Below are 19640 nucleotides of genomic sequence, written 5' to 3'. Positions count from 1 at the left end.
AAACTCTACAGTCAAGAGCCTGAATGCCCATTTTGAAGCAAATGGAGAGATTGCAGGGTATTTGCTTGTTAATCTTGGAGGAAGACATGGGTTTGTAGGAGAGCTGACTTGACAGTGTAGCACAAAGTACCTGCTTGTACATCAGGGAAGTCTTTCCTTGCTTTAGAAAATGCAGAGAATTCATGCTAGGATGTGGACGCACTTTGTGAATCCACTCAGTAAATATTTTACAGCTTTTGAGGGCATGAAACACAATCTGAATAGAGCCTAACTGAACTTTAACTGTTGTGAATTAGTTTTTTCTAGGAACCAGTGGCCTTTTTGCATGGAATGGTTTGTCAGTAGGTCATGGATGGGTGGACAGAGTTGTGGAGTTGCTTTAAAACAAGAGAGACAAAACGAAACCTTAACTAAACAGAAACTTGAAAGTGTCTGGCTGTTCCAGGTGAGCCCTATTTAGCACAGGACTTCAATATGCACTGTAGTATAAAGTTACCTCCACTAGCTAGTTTGAGATAAGCTCAACTATCAAAGGTAACTGAGCCATGGCAGCGTGCACTTCAGCAGGGGCTACTTAATACTAGTGAGAAAAAAACCATAAATCAGCCTGTGCTTAATTAATGCCAGCAGTACCACAGGTTCGTGCCTTCTAGTGCCAGCTAGTTTGGTTTGCTCAACAGCGCTGTAGTTTGCAGCACAGACACTATCCAAGCTTTGTGTTCACCTGACTTGCTCAGTATCTCTGGCCTGCATTAAGATCCTTTCTTTCTCACTGCCCCTCTTCCTGTGTTTCCTAGCTGGTTTACACTGGAAACCTAAGTTGGAGCACCATTCTTATTAAACTGTAAACATGAATTCTTGATTTCTTCTTCAACTTCAACATCAATGAGTAACCACCTTTTTTCTTTTTTCCAGGACAGAATCCATATGCATTAACTATTTTTAAAGTCAGCGTTCTAGAAAAGGGAATATTCAAGTTCATCCACTTTCTCTTTTGGGGAAATCTTTCATGTATTTGAAGAATGTATTTTCTATCACTGCTGGAAAAACAAAAAAAATCGGGCTTAAATTGCAGCAAGTGAAATAAGGCTGATACATCAGGAAATACCTTTTCTTTTTCTTTTTTTTTTCCTTAAAGAATGAATAAGCTTAGGTTTGTATTAGACAGGAATGTTAGTGTCACTTTAATTTGGCCTTTCTAATGTGCTTGTATCTGTTAGTGCTTTTTAAGGGACAGGGGATGACTTTGTTTTGTTCCAGCTCTTCTTTTCCTTGACTCCTGTGTCTAACGTTTTCAGTTCCTCTTTGGAACTCTTCCAAAGGTTCCTCTTCTATTTTTGATATAAGGCAATCCTGTCACATTTTTTAAACAATGTCACATTTCTTAGGGTTTTTTGATTTAGATGACTGCTCCCAAGAGTTTTCTTCTATGTATCTTAACTTTTTGGAATATATAATATGTAGGATGTTTGTATCCCCCTACTTAATCTGTGTGTTAGTCTTCTGTAGTGCAGAGTCCATCAAAATTCAGCTCTGTTATATTAAGACCTTACTGCGTGGAAACACAGAAGAAAAATTATTTTTGCTACCCTGTTGATAGTCTTGATAGCTCTGTAGGACTGATAGTGCTGTAGTACATCTGATTACATTTTCACATTTCACTATGCTGTCAGAAGCTGATAAGGCTATCGATTAAGTCTAGCCACTGCATTTTCAGATATTACTCCTTTTACTTCAGTGAGTAAAACTGGTACACTAGTAGCTGAATGCTAGTAACAGTGGGTAATGTAGGGAGGTGGAGAGGTTTGTGTTTTTATTTAAGAGGTGGCTGGATCTGTTCTGTGTGTTGCTGGACAGTACTTCAGTTTCCAGCTTCAAGGAGGTATCGGTGTATTCACCCTTGCTGCTCAGCTGAAGTGGCAGCTTATCCAGTGGCTCTGGTGCCATCTGTGCTGGAGAGGCGGTGAGGTCACTGCACAGGACATTATTTGATGAATGAATGAATGTGTACATGCTACATGGAGCACACCAGCATTTAGCTTGCCTACAGCAATGAGCCTGATCTGACCCAGAGCTTTTTAACACATGGGATTAGAAATGTCTTAAGGGTGTGTTTTAATTGAGCTTTGTTTCTTCTTGCTGCTGTTAAAATTACTTCAGTAGATAGCAGTGCAAGTCCCCCGTTTTACTGCTTTTCAGCAACTTGGCATGAGGCTAATGAGAATTGGAGAACCTCGTTCAGGCTGTACTCTAGTAGGGCGTGATGAGGTGTTTGTCATATTAAACAGGGGCAGAAGGGTCTAACAAGCTTAATTTAGTGAAGATACTGAAAAAAGCCTGTCTTGATAGCAAGGAGGGGACAGACTGAGGTTTTTCAGTAGCTGGAGTTTCAGATGAGATTTGAGATAAGTACTTGTGATAACAGGGGTAGTGATAGCCTCCACAACATGCAGTTAGTGGATCTTGTAGCTGACTTAAGATTAAGCCTGAGATAAATCCCACTGGAATACAAAAGTCTCAAAGTGCAGTGGATTTTAGGTTTTCCTGTGTGCTATATCCTGCAGCACAAGCACACATTTGGATGAATGCAGTGCTTTGCAGACTCCCACCTGAGCCTCCGAGTTGTATTTTTCAGTTGTCACTCTGCAGTACCACCCTCACTGATGGGAGCAGCTGCCCTTTCCACGCATAATAAGCCTCCTTCCACTCCCACATCATTTTCTAAAACTCACCTTGCCAATCGTTTCCTTGCCGATCTTTGCACCTTTTCATGGCTGACCTGTTTCCTCTGGAGCTGTATTGAGTAGAATCAGTGGCATATACCAGCTTTATGTTGCTGCTGCTTTTTGGAAGTCTAGGCAGTAGATGTAAACTGGGCCCTTCTCTGGTGCTTCCAGATGAAAGGAATGTCTGAAAAAAAACCCCAAGGTAGTCCTGCAACAAGTCATCTTTCCTTCTGTGTAGTATACCATGAGGAGTAGTGCTCAAAAATAAGGCTAAACAGCAGGCTACTTGTCTCAGGCTGGAGGAGGAGGAGGTGCTGGGGCAGCAGAGCTGTGTGGCTGCTCCTTGGCTCTGTTATACCCCACGCAGGTTTAATGGGATGGCAGAGGTAGCCAGGAGGGGTGGAGTTAGTCCATGTCTTCCTTCCCTTCCTTACTATGGCAGTTGCCTTCATGAGGCAGGTTTTGGTTTTGCAGTGAGTATTTAGTCCATGCTTGTGCCTTTGACATAGTCCTTCCTGTGACTGCAGTAATGTCTGCTGGACCCGTGCCTGCTGCAGCTGCTGTTTCCCTCCTTGTCTAGACTCTGGGATAGCTGTTCAGCTATATTTATGCTGCAGATGAACATCAACTACTGTTTATCCATGACCTGAAAGCATGGCCAGGTTTTGTAGACCAAACCTGGATGTGAACTTCAACCACACAAATGAGAGATTACCAGAGCTCAAGTCTGGTGTCCTAACTGAGGGTCACTTAGTGGTCCTGCTGGAGCTAGCAAAGAAGCATTTCTGCATGGTTTGAGCTTGTTAGCACTGTCCCATGGACAATGCTCTCTTTTTGCTCTTACCTGCTTCTCACAACCCTGGATGATCAGGCTTCACATCAAAGCTTTTGAGTTGAAACCTCTCCTCTCTTTGCCAGAGGGAAGTGTGCAATGATGGGTTACTACCGGTACCAGGTGAGCAAACACAGTATGGGGCCACATAAGCAGTTCCTGTTGATGCTCGAGAGAAAGGACAGTTTTGAGTTTGTCTTGGATGTGTCATGCTGCAGGCAACAGCCCCTTTCACCAAATGGATTCCTGCCTCCTCTCAAAGAATAACTTCAGCTTCTTCTGGGACAGCTGCAGTGTCAGACTTTTGCTAGCAGCAGGCTGGGACTGAGGGACTGGGATTAATTTTCTTCATGCAAAGAAAAGAAACCACTCACATCTGTGGGGCTTTGGAGTATCTAGGGTGCGTTGCACGTAAAAGCAGTCTGTTTTGTCCACGAAAGTAAGAATTGATCTAGAAAACTGCTTTTGAACAGAGTTCTAAATTTTTGTCCCACTTGGGCAAAGGGAGCAGGAAGATATGAAATTATCATCCTTGCCACTGCATGAGGCTGCAAATCAAGTCAGTAGGTTACTGTTCATGTGCTCTCAGATAATCGTAAGAGAAAGATAAGTCATCTTTGGCAAAGATTGCGTTGTGTAGTCCCATGCCAGGCCTCTACCAAATGCCTCCCAGGCACTAGGCAAGACTTTATTTCCCAGTACATACTGTAGAACAAGGCGGCCTTGGCATTTCCAGGACTTGGAGACTGCCCTGTCCTTGGGAAGCGTGCTTGTTGCCAATAGTCCAGCACTCTACAGAGGGCTCTTGTACTATGAAAACAATATCTATTTTAAAAGCTTCAACCTTCCATTTTAGCCTGGCAGCATTAGTATGCATGGGTGGGAAATAAAGGTATCTGCATCAAGAAATGATGTGTTGAGGATACAGGACACAGGCTGAGCAAACATAGGTTAAGGTTAGGGTCTGCCCTGATAAGCGTTCTGGTTAAAAAGGCTGGCATGGGGCCCTGCAGCACAGGGAGGATGCATTTCCCAAGATCCCTTCTGTCCCTAGAATAAGAGCTTCTCTTTGGTTCTGAATCCCCTCATGGTTTCTGAATTGAGCAGTGACCTTAGTAAGACCTTTAGCTGCCAGTTTGCAGAACAAAGTCACTGTCGTTCATGTCTGCCTGCCTCACAGGGCTTCAGACACAAGAGGGGCTGTGCAGCCCTTCTCTAAAGACAAAGCATTTCTCATGTCTATCAGTGCATTGAAAGCATTCTCATTCACAGTTACGTTAACATTCTTATCCTGAGAAGGTTAAAGTTCACCAGTTTCCCAAGAAGTTCCCCCATGTACTGTTTTCAGCTTAAAATTTCAGAACAATTCTTCGTTAGATGCAGCTGTTGAGCATTTGTGACCTTGCGAAGTGGAAGGGAACGTCCTAAACTCCCCCCCACACTCCCTGCACTGAATGTGTATTATCTCATGTCCACAACCCCCATCCAGTCCTATTACAAAACAACAAGTGACACTGTGTACACAATATTATTTGTCCTTTTGTACAAGATTTCCATTGCAAGTGTTGCTCTGACCACCACCCAATGCTTGATGTTTAGACTGATGTTTATACTGAGTCTGGGACCAAACAATCATTGAAACACCTAGCATGCCGGAAGGATTTTCAGCTCACAGTATTGAGGTGCTTTGCAAACTCCCCACAATCCGGGGGGAAACTGAGGTATCAGCTATAACTTCTCTGAAGTCAAACCTTTGCTTCACAAAGTCAGTCTCTTGTTTTTGGTAAAGGGTTTAGGCTGGGATCCTTGAACAATCCAAGTGTGTAATCCCACACAGGAAAATTTATTCAAGTTTAGGCTGGAATTTCTTGGCTGTATTGTGTCCATTTACCCTGCAACAGGGGCTGCAGCAAACGCCAGAATTTCAAAGCCAAAGACAACTGAAGTCAAAGTACCACCAATGCAGTTATAGTTCATTCAATGTACTGGTTAATTCTCCCTGTGCCTGCCCTGGATTTGGTGGTTTATTTGAATTACGGTAAGGGCAGCAGTGCTGGATTTATTTGTATGTGCTGTTTCATATTTTCAAGTCTGTACAACACTGGCACTTCAAGCTCTCATAAGTAAAGTTCCTTCTGATTTCAAAGAACCTTTTAGGATATTTGTGCATTCTTCACCTGCCTCCAGTTCTTAGCACCCTTTTTATCCTCAAGGGAAACATAGAAACTCCTGCCTCTGAAATGGTAGCTAAATTCTAAGTCAAATTCCATTCACCCAGTGGTTTTGGAGTCTTTTCTCTTAGAAATTTCAGGGATGTTAAGTCTGATTTCTTCTGATTTTGCTGGGAGGTCTCAGTGATTTCTATTGGAGTTTAATATCTAAAAGCAGGATTTAAAATGTGCTTTTGGTCAGAATATGCCGACACAGTAAATCTTCCTTTTGGGCCCTTGTGTCAGCCAGAAGTGCCACAGCCACATGGCACACAGCAGTGACGGGCTGTAAAATTGCTCTTAGCGGCTCTGTGCCAGGTCAGGAGTTGGCTGTCCTTTAGCAGCTGGTAGAAGGACAGGATGGCACTGTCCTGTGTGCACTAGCTAATTTGATAGAAAGATGGTTATCTGGCCATTCTAGAACCAGATCAAATTTGCACTGTGCCTAATCCAGGAATGCATAAATCTGGAGATAACTCTGGCTCTGAGCTTCCCTCATCCAAAATGTGAGCTGGCCATTGAAATCAGATAATGGCTAATGGCAAATAGATAATGGCTAGCAGTTTGGCTAAAAGTTCTTTGCTCTCTCCGTTTTTCAACTTTCTCTCAGCAGACGGGGCATTGTCATTTTGTTAATAACCCTGTCACAGGCAAGACAGTAATTATTGTTCCTCTTCCAAAATCTAGTTATTCCACAGAAGTATCCTTCCCCCTGTAAAAAAACATCCTGTCAGCCCCACACATGCACACCCCAGGCCTGTAGCAGCTCTTCACTTTTCCAGAAGCCCAATGTGACCTTACATCACATCTTCAACTCCATCCTGGAGAGCAAAACCCCACCTATTCCATCTCCTTCAGCCTTAGCTACAGTGACTGTGCTCAACATATCACAGCTGTGCTATAAAAACACCTGCCATGGGTACTAGCCCTAATCTAAGAAGCTGGTGAATGCTGCTGGTGGCTGGTAGTGACCTTAGTTTTGTTGTGTAACAGCCAACTCTGCTTTGTTCTAGGGGTTTGAACACTTAGTTGTGCCCATGACTACATAGTGGCAAGGAGATGTAGAACTCAGGGTGAAGGTTAAGCTGAGGGCACCCTCCTGCTCTCCTTGTTCACTAGCAATGAGTGTAGTTTCTGTTTGAGGCCGTGTGAAGTACTGGTGGCTTTAGGGCTGGTAGATACTCTTGTTTTCAGTGCCCGACCCTGCTAGCTGGAGAACAACCAAGCAAGGGAGAGAACGATGGTATTGAGCAGCAGAGGCTGCATTTCAGGCCTCTACAGTTGTTCCTGTACTGTGCAGAGTTGTTGCCAATCCCTGCTAAAGGTTAACAGGGATCTTTCAGAGCAGCAGACAGGGTTAGTTTAGTACTGATGTAGAGTCCCCTGGGTTGCCTGAGCTAGCCATGACATGGCCAAGAGGTTTCACAGCACCAAAGAAGCAATTGTACTGCTTACCCAGCAGTGCTTAGGTTAGATGTTTCTTAATGCCCAGCCAGGCTCCTGATAGGCACCACCTGATGCTTGATACCTCCTGCTTCCATTTTAACTGCAGTCTGTGATCATTGAGGTCTGAGCTGCAATCAGGAATCATTGCCTGGAAAATAACCTCTGGAAAGGAGACTCCAACTTCAAATGCACATCTTCAAGAAGAACAACAAGAAGGAATGCAAGGTAAGAGTTGTTACTGCTCATGTCAATGATCTGTAAAACTTTGGCAGAAGCATGCTGGTGTTATTTGTAATACAGAGTTCAAGCCAGGGTCCTTGAGGATATGGCAAACACTTCAAAACCTGAACAGCTGCCGTGCTCCTGCTGTTGCTGACTGCTCAGCTGTAAAGGGGCTGGTTGTGACAAACACTAGAAGCCACTGTCTGTAGCATTGGGCCTGAGACTTGGCAGGCGGTCCTTTCTCTGTGCTGGCTGTCCTAGCACTGAGTCTCCTGGATCTGTTTCTATTCTGATGCTAGTTTGTTTGACCAAGTTTCACTGCCGCCTTATGGGTTTTTAATGAAAACCTTATGGGTTTTAACTGAAATCTTTTCTGTGCAGAGATGGGCCTCACACTGCTCTTGTAGGCATTTCCTAATTACATATGGTTGTTGGTGGTTAAATGATACTATTACGTAGGTTTTCCTGGTGTTCTCCTTAATGATAATATGGTAAAAGAGAATAATATGCATGTCTGAATCTGGTTTAAGGATGCTGTTGGGTCGGATCGCTTACTTTCCAACCTTTCAATACTTGCTGCATTTAGAGGAATAATAGCACAATCTACCGCTATTTTTCTCCATGTCACCCTTGTGGACACATTCTTTAAACCCCGAATGCATCTAGCAGAGCAGCAGGTGTCAGCCTCAGTCCCTTTCAGTTCTGTTGTGGTTTGTGAGGGAAATTACTCCAAATCTTTCTTGCCACTCATAGTTAATGGATAGATGATGCCTGTTACTTATGGCCTAATTAGAATTTCAAGAGTTAACAGTTACAGACCTGAAATTGTTCAGCATAAGTACTTGTCTGTTGTACACAATGAAGTCCTGCAGTGCTAAGTCAAAAACAGCTCAGTAACATTATTTTAAGTTGTCTTTAATAATCTGTCAGTATATACGTACCAGCCACAGGTAGGTAACGAGGTGCCCCCCTTGCAGAACAGCTGGCAAAAGTGTGTTCTTTGCTCTCTAGGAACAGCTTCTTGTGTGTGAACCCATGCACAGGCAGTGTCAGTAAGGAGTCAGTCTGCTTATTATGGGTGTGCAATGAAACAGGAGTTAGCTTGACAGACACACACTTTGCACTATTGATTTGTCTTTATGTGCAGTTTGGCACCTCCTTGCCAAAAATGATAGTCAGAATGAAAGTGGAGGCTTATCCAAAGTGTTTGTTTGAAAACCATTGGAGTTTATGAATGCCTTCCCTGGAAAGGGCCCATTCCAGTTTCCCATCTTGTCTGAAAACTAAATGATTACTTGAATGTTCAGTTTTGTTGTCTGAGTTGTACAAAACTGGAGAGGAAATGCTACTATTATGGCAGTATTATTAAGGCAGTAAGTTACTCTTGACCTTCCTGCTTTTCCTACTCACGGGGGTGGATGACACCTAAAATGTGGGTGTATTCAGAGGGCATGTGTATTTCTCCATATCTCTGTGCTATTTCTGACAAGTGATAGGGCAAACTGCCTAGATATGGCTTTGTAGCTGCTTATCAGTAGTTACATTATTCTTTGATGTAAAGCAGAGGAATCGTGAGAAAAAAATGCTGCTGCTTTTTCATTTCCTGAGTGGTCTGGAGTTAGCGTGTGGGGCCCAAGTGCTGTGAAATTTCTATAGCCTCTTGCTGAAACTGTATTTACCTGACAGAAGAATAGACAGGTGAAAAGGAAACCAGTTTCCTGAATTTAACAGCAAAAATATGACATGATTTTGTGGGGTAGAAACAGCAGCCACCGTTCCACCAGCTGTCAGAGATGCAGACCATGTGGTAAGCAAAGATAAGCTCTAACAGGACTTTAGGGTAACCAGGACTGGAAACTGCAGTGTCTTCTGATGCTCTCTGGGCCCCCAGAGAAGTGAAGAGTCTTAGCAACATCCGCGTGTCACATGTAATTACAGGAGATGCATCTCAGTAGTTTATCTTAATCAAATAGAAAAAAAAATAATCTGCAAATTTTCCACATTTGTTTATTTATTTGTTGGTTTGCTACAGTTGTGGAAGACTGAGTGTTTAAGAAGCAAATATATTAAATCCCTCTTACTTTAAGTTTCCTCTCATGTTGTACATAATGAGTGATGTTATAGTTGGCTCTGAGAGCTACATTGACAGTGCGGTGGTGTAATTGAAAGCTATTGTGGACCATCTTCCCATCACTGTTGAGTTTAGACACATTTACAGAAGCCTGTTTTTAACACCTTCAGCCTGAACGTGCCCTGCTGTTCGTGTCACCTAGTGCCTAAAATGCCATTCAAGTTCCTGCAGCTCCTCTGAGCCTGTGCAACGCGAGGGGCTAAGAGCCCCTCAGCTCTGAAGCAGATGTGCTGCATAAATAATTTGGGGAAGTGTGGGAAGGACAAGTGTGCCTGCACAAAAAACTACAGGGAACTGAAGGAAAAGGGCCTGCAGCAACTTTTATTCCATTCTTGAAGCAAGAAATTACAATAGGGTACTGCAGGTACCTCCGACCTTCGTTCTTCTTCATTCAAGGAATAATTACATTGACTGTTATGGCTTTTTCTTTTGTCTAGATTTTTCTTTGTCTTTTGTGCTGTGTCCTAGCTAACAGTTCCTCTCTGCTCTTTGCATTTTTGGGTAGCAATTTGATACATTTTCATTGACTTGGTTCAGTTTTAAGACTTGAAACCTTGGCAAACAAGGTCACTCTGCCCCCAGAAATAGCACACTCTGCTTTAGATTAAATTGCAGATTTTTATTTCTTTTTTTAACCATCTCAAAATAATGAAAAGGGAGGGGTGGCAGAAAGCATCCATCGATCCCTTGGTAAGTACAGTGGCAGTCGTAAGTGTTCTTAAATGCTAACCTAGAAAGACTGATAGAGCTGAAATATGTGCAATACAGTGAACCTGCACAGGGTGACCTCTCTGAAGAGAGTTTGTTGAAGAACAAGCACGTTAAAAGTGCCTGGAAAGGAATCGGGACATGTCTGTGCTAGCAGTCCCAGAGGCTCAGAGGCTGTGGACAGCAGAGACAGAGAAGCTTGTGGGCAGAAGAGAAGGAGAGGCTCAGACAGATGGGCAGAGGAGCTGAAAGGAGAATGCACTGACAACACGGGGATGCAGATCACACGAGGAGGTAACTGGCACTTTCTGCTGGTGCTCAGAGGAATGGGATCAGGGCAGTGCAGCCCTGCTGGAGGCTTTGTTTTTTTTGGTGGTTTTGTTGGTAGCAGTTTAAACATGAAAAATCCCAGGGAGATGTCAGGGAAACCATCCAACAAAGGCAAAAGCAAGCCCTGGGCTCATCATCTTTCCTTATTTTTCTGCCTCAGAATCCAGCACCAAGCAGAACCACGGATGATGTGGATTTCACTGTGTTAGGAGAGGGCTGTGGTGGGGAGTGCCTCATATTTTCTTTCTACTGATGTGTCTCGGTCCTTCAGGTGCTCCTCTCTAGCTGCACTCATTTTTTTCATATTTTCATTGGTGCCTTTGATAAAGAACAGTGAAGGCTTCCCACTTTCTCCCTGGTTACTCATGTGCTGTAAGAGGGCTGATAAAAAGAATTTAAGAGAGCTTCTTCTTGGCCTTATACAGCCAAGACCCTGCAACATCAAAACTGTGCTTTCAGAATGTGGTTCTCACCTCACTGTCAAAAATGCTTGCATGCACTGTGCAGCGAGGGGAGGGGATCCACAGCAGAGAACGTGGCTGCTGTGGCTGTAAGAGTGGCTCCTTGGTCCTGGAGAAAAAGCCCTTGCTTCCTTGATCTTTTCCTTTTAGTGCAGTTAAGTTCTGGGCAGAATTTTTCTCTCAGAATCACCAGGCTTTGCAATGCTGATGGCAGCACAGTGTGCTGAGGGTAGGGAGGATGTGATAAGAAACACAAATCCTAGTTTCTCCAAGGTTTTTGTGGGCACTGTAGACCAGGAGGTGCTGAGATAGGGAAGGAGGGAAAAGGAAAGCATGGTCAGTGGTTATTTTCTGACTGGTAATTGCAGAGGACAGTATTATGGGTTGCCCCCAGTCAGCTGAAGCAGACCTTGTGTGCTGTTTAATTTCAGTAATAGGATATTTTTAAAGTCTGAGATCTGGGGCTTCTTCTTATCAAAGCTTTTCAAGGTAAGACCCTGGCACAAAGCCTCGCTGTCCATTCCTTTCTACTGTCCACCAGCCATCCTCATTTTTTTCAATGACACCCACAATGTCTCCTTCACTGATGTCCAGTTCATCCGTATTCTGAAAGGAGAGAGGGAAGGGAAATGTGATTAGCCTGAGAGCACAGGGGAGCCCAAGCATGGATCTGGTGGATTTATTTTACCACGCCTTTCATCAGCAGTCTGCTGGTGTCATCCTGGTTGGGAATAAGCCTGAAATATCAGACTGAACGATTAAACTCTCTCTGAGCTGGCTGTTTCCTTAAGATCCTCAAATTTCCCCAGCCTCCTGAGCAACTTGACTGTTGGGGAAGGCCAGAAAGGGTTAAATACAACCATCCTAACCAGCTAACCATGACCCTTCCATAGTCTGCAGGTTGCTAAATAAAACAGTGCACAGCTTAATTCCCAAAGGAGATGATAACAGTGTCTCTGCTAATCCAGGCCTTAAATAGGTCTCTGGGTTCTTTCCATACAGAACAGCGGTGACCTGTGGAGGAACAGCGACTCTTCCCGAGATAGGTGACTTTTATCTCCAAGACAAATGGAGTAGCTGCAAGTAAGCAATCGCTGAGCTCTTAGGCAGCTATCAGTCTGTTTGGTGGTGCTGTCCTATTTTCCATAGGAAACCACTTTGCTACCTGCAGCGTAGTAAAATAGAAAACAGGGTAAGAGAGGCTTCCAGATAAGTTTGATGTGTCAGCTAAATCTAAATTTAATGTACCTGAGTAGGTAAGAATGGACTCAAAAACTGAGAGGCCTCAATATACCATATACTAAAAGAAGTAACAGGCTCTTTTCGCAGCAGGGAAAATCTGTGCATGTCGTATTTTTAAAGCAACTCCTGGAGTAAGGATCTGACAAAGGGATTCAACAGTCTCCTCAGGGGAATTGCCACTAACAGCGAGGTACTTTCTGTGCTTGGATGAAATTTCAGGCAAATAAAAAAAGAGGGTTTAATACAAAGCAAAACAGAACATGTAATAAAAGGTGTCAAAATGCTGCTGTACCTAAGAGAAAGAGCTCTTTTCTGTCCTTTCTCAGTTTTCATAGCTTCTCTGGCTATCTGATTTTGTCACTTGCCAGCATCTTTTCAATATTGGCTATTGATGGCAGGCCCGTTGGTATGAGGGTTTCTGTGTACTGTAATGTAAGACCTCCTGAATGCTGTGCCTTCTGCTAATTTAAAGCTACTAAAAAGAACTTTTAAACTGCCATGTAATTAAAATGTGGAAGTCCCATTGGACAAAGCTAATGGTTTAGCAGGAGTCCAAGAGCATCTAGAGTCCATCTGAATAAGAAAACAGTCATAACCAGTCCACCCATAACCTTTCCCTAACAGTACTATGCCTAGATAGGTCCGAGGCCACCTAGAGCTCAGTATTCTGGTTAAGGATGCAGGTTGCTCTTTATAACATTTTGGTATGTGGACCATGTCCACTGCAAATGCTGTAACTTGGAGCAGAGAAGCACTGGGAAACACTGTTATTCATGGGGATTCAGTCCTCTCCAGCACGGAGAATACTCCAGCTAAAGCCAGTGTGTTAAACTGGAGCGGGGCTCTCCAGATGATGAGTGTGATCAAATGGAGAAGCATTCCTAGATAAGTATCTGTCACATATTCTCATGTGAGGAATCTATAGCCATTTTCTGTAGAACTTTTCATAAGAAATGCAAGTTCAGAATGCACAATGCTGCATACTTATCCATCAGCCTCTAAAAAAATAAAGTTTTCCTTGTGTTTGTAGTCACCTGTATCTCTAGAAGGAGACTGTAACAGCTCAGTACTACTTAGGAGAGGTAGAGCATTCTAGTGTGTAATCGCTGGCAAAAGATGGTATTGTTCCATCATGAGGCAGTGTTGCCCAGCGATGTGTGCCAGGAACTGGCAGTTGGGATTCCTGGCTTCTGCCTGTGATCTTGACCAATAATCCTCTGTGTCTGCCTGTACCGGGAAGATAACACCTACTCCACAGAATTAACGCTTTCAAGATGTTTGAAAGGGACCAACATCACCTATTTTAAATCTGGCACTATGAAATACTTAGTCTGAAGCCTTTTGTTACCTGAGCTGTGTAGTCATAAAGTACTCTGTAGTCCTGTGATGACGTGATTCCAGCTTGTTCGTTTACAAAAATGGATGCATAGACTCCGTCTGTTTTCTCTGCTGGGAGGGAGGAACAAACCACACAGAAACAGAGTTCAGTTGCTTATAAATGCATGGGATCATATGCAAGAGTTCACAAAAACAAGGGTTCCTGTTCTCTCTCTATCTGGAGATGTACATGTATAGAAAGCCTACTGTGAGCTGTAGGTAGTCTTGCACAAAAACTGTGTGCCATTGATTAGGTAACAATACACCCATTGAACTTTGTGGGTGGTTAGAAACTAACTTCACCCTCATACAGGTTGGGAAAATGTTTACCCTGCTAAAGCACAATCCAAATGGTCCAAAGAGGGAAATGCTGTGTTTAAAATGGTTGCTGCTGGTGGTATAAAATCCTAGCAGTTCAGTGACTCACACAGGGCTTCTCTTTTTCCCTTGAGAAAAAATTTGAAAGTCTTGTGCCAGTGGGTCGTTAGGTATTTTTTGGTAGTTTCCATAGTTCCCAGATAGCTCTTTGTCACTGGCATGCCTTTTGTGGCAGGAGCTGTTTTAATCCAGCTTGTCCTAGTTAGGGACACCTCTAGTTCCTTCCCAGCATCTGTCTGGAAGCTTCCTCCACCATCGAGGCAAGCAGAAGGTTCCCACACGTGACTCCTCAGTGGGTTGATAGTGCTGTGACAGCGCACTCAGTGGCCAGGGTGTCTGCACCCTCCCACAGTCAGTCCTTGCTTTAGTTGTCCTGCTTTAAGAAGCACTGTCAGCTCCTTAACCTTTCTGATTTTGAAAGGCAAGCTTGGGAGCAGTAGAAAAAGCTAAACTCGGAGAGTGTTTGCTGTTCCTGAGGGTCTTGTCCAGGGTATGCTCTCCCCTGCTGCCCCTGCCTAAGGAAACTCAGGAGGAGTGTCTGCCCTTGGCTGCTCAATGCGGCATCGCTCTATGTGTGCCTGTGCCCCAGCCAGAGCACCACATGCAACAAGTAAGATAGTCTGTGCTTTGGTCCTGGGTGCCCCTGGCAGGCTGGCCTGACAAAGGAGATTGATCTGGGTATGTTCTAAAGCTGTTTTAAACCAGCCTTTTATTTTCTTCAGGCAAGAATCACAGTTAAAGTGTTTTTGGTTTAAATCAAGCCAATAAAAATGTCATAAGCTGTTACTTTCTGCATAGTCAAAAAACTGTTGTCTGATGAAAGCCTAGTTGCAAGGGTTACGACAAGACAGTGTAACTGTGAAACAAGATGGATGTTTGCATTCATAAGGCACAAACCTGGCCTGTTAAAAGCTTTGGGTATTCTTTTGGACTTTTTGGAGGTGGTGTATTCTACCTTAGGAGAAAACTGTTATCAAAGTCAGGCTGTGGTGTTCTGAATGTACAGTTCCCCTTTGCCTAGGCAGAAGTTTTGAAGATTATATGGATCATTTGGCACTTTGAACTGGGAAATTTGCTTCATACACACCCAAGCTAAATTTGTTTCCTGACTACTCTTACTCTTGACTGCCAACATGAGAATGTCCGCTTTACCATTTCTGCTCCGTGTCAAAGTTTGATTTAGCAATGTGATCTAAAACAAACATGTCTGGTAAACTTATTTCCTGAAGAGGCATACCTAGAGGAGGGGCTAAGGGAGCGGCGCTCTCAGTGTTGTTTTTGCTGCTTCCATGCAATAGTCCAGAGAATCTGCAGAACCAAGATAAGCCAATGACAAAATGAGTGCACAGGACTGGGTATGAGCATTCCTTCGTCTCGGCTGTCTGACTCAACCTTCCCTCCATCTGCTGTAGCACTGGGTAGATGGCACCTCTTCCTGTGGCTGTTCTCATTTTATGCTGGAGATAAATTTATCTTCGGTTAAAAATATATTTTAAAAAATGCAGTGGAATGCTGAACCATCAGCCATCACAATCAGCCTGCACAACAGTGCAGGAAATGCGTCAGGTGGTGTTTTGTTGTTGATCCAAAGGCTCATGGTGCAAGCCTCCAATTATTTCACAATGTTCATATGATGAGAATTATCAGTTGTTTATAAGAGATTACCGACTTTTTGTCTTTAAGGAAAACTGATACAATTTAAAATACAAAACTTGTATAATGAGCCTTTCTAAAAACTGTGAATTTAAGTGAAATTTTGTTGTATCACAGCTGGGCACTGAAGTGAGAATATGGGTTAGGATTCTGAAGCATAAATGGAAGTAGCATTGCCTACTTAAGGCATATTTAAAGGGTCTGATTTTTTGGCTGGTGAATGCTCAGTTGTGGAGACATTTTACGGAGAAGATGGCCTGGATGCTGCGGGGCTGATTGATACTGAGCAATTCTAACAAGGCCTTGAAACAGAAAACTGAAAGATAAACAAATGGCAGCTGAAAGGAATACAAGAGCTAGTTCGGTGGGAATGAGTACCAACTGAAAGGAAAACAATGGAAGAGAACTGTCAACATAGTTAATTTTAGTGTAACTTGGTTTTTTAACATGCACGGTAGATTAGCCAATAATGTTAGTAATAGCTTTATGGACAGTTACCTTTAGCCAATAATACACTGTAGATACCCTCATGGGCACCCAGTTATGTAACTAAAAAGGGTTTCTAAAGAAACAGCTAAGCTCAATAAAATGTCTTCGATCCATCAGATTGAAGTCTGTGTGATCAATCCCCTCACTCAGTGTTTCTGGAAACAGGCATCCAAATTGCACAATTTCTGAAAAACTCAGCCTGAATCTCAGCAGAGCATGGTTGTATTCTGAATGGCAGTACAATTGTCTTCTGTAACTGTACAGGATGCAGCGTTAGAATTCATTATTACAGAAGATCTGGTTTCCAACTGAAAACCCAAGTATTATGTATAAGCCTTATCAGCTCACTAACAAGCCTGGACTACACTTTAAATGGGAGATCACAGCCCACTCCTTGTCTTCACCATATAATGAGGCTTGTCAAAACATAAAGCTATTCTGCATTAAATATGATGCCATTCCCACTGTGAAATAGATGTTTTAATATAAAATATTTAAATCAGTAGATCTACCATGCTCTTCTGCTGGTATAACTGCATCTGTGTTACAGCATTTACTAGCATAAAGGGATCAGAAAAAGAAAAATCACCTCCTTAATCATCACAGTTACTCCACTAAATGTTTTTTCCTTTGGTCTGGATACAAAGAGCAGCTCTTTGTTCTGCTCAGCTGGGCAGTGCTGTGAGCCAGGAGGTATTACTGAAACAAACAGCTCGCCCCAGCCTGTGCTCCCAGCGAGATTCACCTCTGCCCTCCTCAAATGAAGTGGGTTTGTTGCTATGTGCCATGACTCACTAGGAAGGAGGAAATAAATGACTGCTACCCATTGCTGGCCAACTAATTATTCTATGAATTCATTCCCTGTCTCTCTTCCCACTAGGCCATGGCAAAATTACTCTGACTCTGGTTTTAATAGGTTTACTTCTGTCAAGTTACATTTGTTGATACATACCTACCTTTTGCTGCAATGAAGAATGTAAAACCTCCAGGTCCTGTTTCCTATCTTTGTGCATTGCTGTTCGGACGGAGATATATGTGTTCTGGGAACCAAAGTTTGCCACTTACCTCTTCATCATCCCACAAGACTGGGTAGGGCTGCTGTTTCTTCTGTTTGCTTCACTGCTGTAGTAGTTCTCATATCCTATTGCATCTGCAACAGGGCAGTAAAGATGAGAAGTTCAACAAGGCAAAACTGTCTTCTCCCAACCAGAATGCAGCTGCCAGTTGCAGCCATCAGGGCTGCTGGAGCAAAGGGCAATACAGCACCTATCGGCATCCCCCTGTTGTGTGGCTGGAGCAGCGCAGGGTGACCTGGGGACTGGACAAAAGCAGCTGTGTCCTTGCCCTGAGACAAGCAGTTGCGGTCCTGAAGAACCATTCCAATAGCTGTACCTAGTCCTAATTAAGAAGGCAGTTTCCTCCATTGCCTTAAAGCTCAGGATTTCAGGGAGCAGAGCATGGTTGTTGTGAGCCTGGGACCATGTTCTCGATACAATTGGTTGCAGTGTGTTTTGTTCCTTCTTTTCCTAATGTATTGAGTCAGGAGGCTTAAGAGATTTCTGCACACTGCTGCCAGCAACAATAATGAGCAATTTCCTGGTTTGTGCTTGTGTTTGAGCATCTCCCCTGTCCACCTAGGAGAGCTGATTTGCTGTTTACCCAGAAATATTTGTTTTTTGTTCTCTCAAACACAGTTAAGTTACAGTTCCTTCACACTCCCCTATGGTGTCGTTAAGGTGAAATTGGGACCATTTCCAACTCTAGCTTTACAGATGAAATAGTCACAGATGGATTTATTTATTTTTCATCTCGCACCTCTTGGTGTAGTTACTTAGAGCTCGTGGCCACACACCCTTACTGCCTTCTCTGTGTTAAAGCCAAACAAACATGAGTGCAGTCTGTAATACCATATTATCTCAGTTCTGAGACCAGCAAATTATGACAGACATTGGAGATTAACTAAAGGTTGTGTTGACATTCTCATATTGGGTCAGCTGAGATCATAAGCAGAGCAGGCATGTGCAGCCAGTGACTGTGAAGACTTATTACCAATAAGATTTTGAGTAATTAGGGACCTTTCTGACCAGTTTAAGGGTTTCTTGTTATTTTTCAAGACAGTCACCTTGGTGTAGTTTCTAGTTTATAACACATTGTAAGATTAGATAGAAAAGAGGAGTGAGCAATAGCATCAAGAAACTAAAAAGTTTTGGTCAGTTTGAAGGTCTCCTGCTATACAATGAAAACCACGCATGGGTTTCTCCTGCCTTATGCTAATAATAAAGCAGACCAACAACTCGCCACGCTTGCCAGCTGCTGTACAAACTCATTAGCCAGAGCTGCAGAGGCACTAGGGTGTTACTGCCAGAACATGTCACCTTCTAGAAGGTGGTAAAAAAAATCCAACAAAAAGCAAGTCCATGATTTGTTTGCCTTTCATAAAGCTCTCGAGGGTTTTTCCCACCTACTTCTTATTAGAGATGAGTCCTGACATAGCGAAGAGCTGTTTGCAGAAAATTGCCTAGGCAACCACAGAATGAGAAATCTCATGTAGGAAAAAAACCTAGCTGAGAATTACAGATTTCTTAGTGTACAGAAGATGTTTCACACTGTTGCAAGGTGCAGTCCTCCCTTCTGCCAGTGAAAATGTAGTTTTTATTTGGTAAATGCTCCCGTACAGTGAATTTAAATCCCCTGTGTGAAGAAGAATAATCTGTAGCAGCAAAATGGCATCCAGTGCCCCACTATCAATATATCCATTCCAAAAAAATTCCCCAAATCCTAATTCTTGATCATCATAGGTATAATGACAGAAAGGCCAAGTGAAGCCGAGGCCTCGGATAGTTCAGTGCAGAGTTGTGGCAGCACCCAGCTCTGCTGCAGTAGTTCCAAAGGTGAGATTACTGCCAGCTCTGAGCTCTGTGGTGATATCAAAGGGTGTAAGCTGCTCCTGTATGAGATAATTACCTCTTCATTCATGCTGCTATGGAATCATAGAACGGTTTGGGTTGGAAGAGACCTTAAAGCTCATCAAATTCCAACCCCCTTGCCATGGGCAGGGACACCTCCCACTGGATCAGGGTGCTCAAAGCCCCATCCAGCCTGGCAAGCATGGAAGATTTTTATCAGTATAAACTTCTCTTATGCCTGTATAGCTTATTCCCCCCTCGCTATGGAAGCGAGCTCCAATTCGTACTGCTGAAGGTGTACTAAGGGGATTTCTAATTTGAGGCAGCACTGTGTGGAAGTGAAACAGTATCTGTGCACAGATTTAAAAAACAAATAAGTGGAGGAAGAGGTCTTTTCAGCATAGATATGTATTGTCAGCTAATGAAGAGGTGAAACAGGCAATTTTTTCTCCTTTTACAAAAGCTTTGAATCTTTGTTTACTGAAGCAGCTACTCAGAAGTGCAAGCAGTCACTCAGTCTGCGTATATC

The 19640-nt window shown here is 43.2% G+C and overlaps 1 protein-coding gene across 2 annotated transcripts in view; it reads right to left on the bottom strand.

The window, feature by feature from the left end:
* Positions 1-9429: 9429 nt before the first annotated feature.
* The window catches only part of PSTPIP1 (proline-serine-threonine phosphatase interacting protein 1), a 52717-nt gene continuing 42506 nt past the window's right edge, over positions 9430-19640 (bottom strand). The window contains exons 12-15 of one of the 2 annotated variants that reach the window (XM_069866474.1): positions 17271-17355; positions 15301-15371; positions 13657-13754; positions 9430-11672 (exon numbers count right to left, since the gene is read on the bottom strand). In XM_069866474.1, the coding sequence (XP_069722575.1) occupies positions 11541-11672; positions 13657-13754; positions 15301-15371; positions 17271-17355 (386 nt within the window). In that variant the 3' untranslated portion in view covers positions 9430-11540. Of the gene's footprint in view, positions 11673-13656; positions 13758-15300; positions 15372-17270; positions 17356-19640 lie in introns of both variants that reach the window. The other variant, XM_069866472.1, reaches the window with a different exon arrangement.

Source organism: Phaenicophaeus curvirostris, chromosome 12 (genome assembly GCF_032191515.1).
Source record: "Phaenicophaeus curvirostris isolate KB17595 chromosome 12, BPBGC_Pcur_1.0, whole genome shotgun sequence".
NCBI classification, from domain to species: domain Eukaryota; kingdom Metazoa; phylum Chordata; class Aves; order Cuculiformes; family Cuculidae; genus Phaenicophaeus; species Phaenicophaeus curvirostris.
Note: the sequence above shows the minus strand (reverse complement) of the source record. Positions and strands in the feature narration are given on the sequence as shown.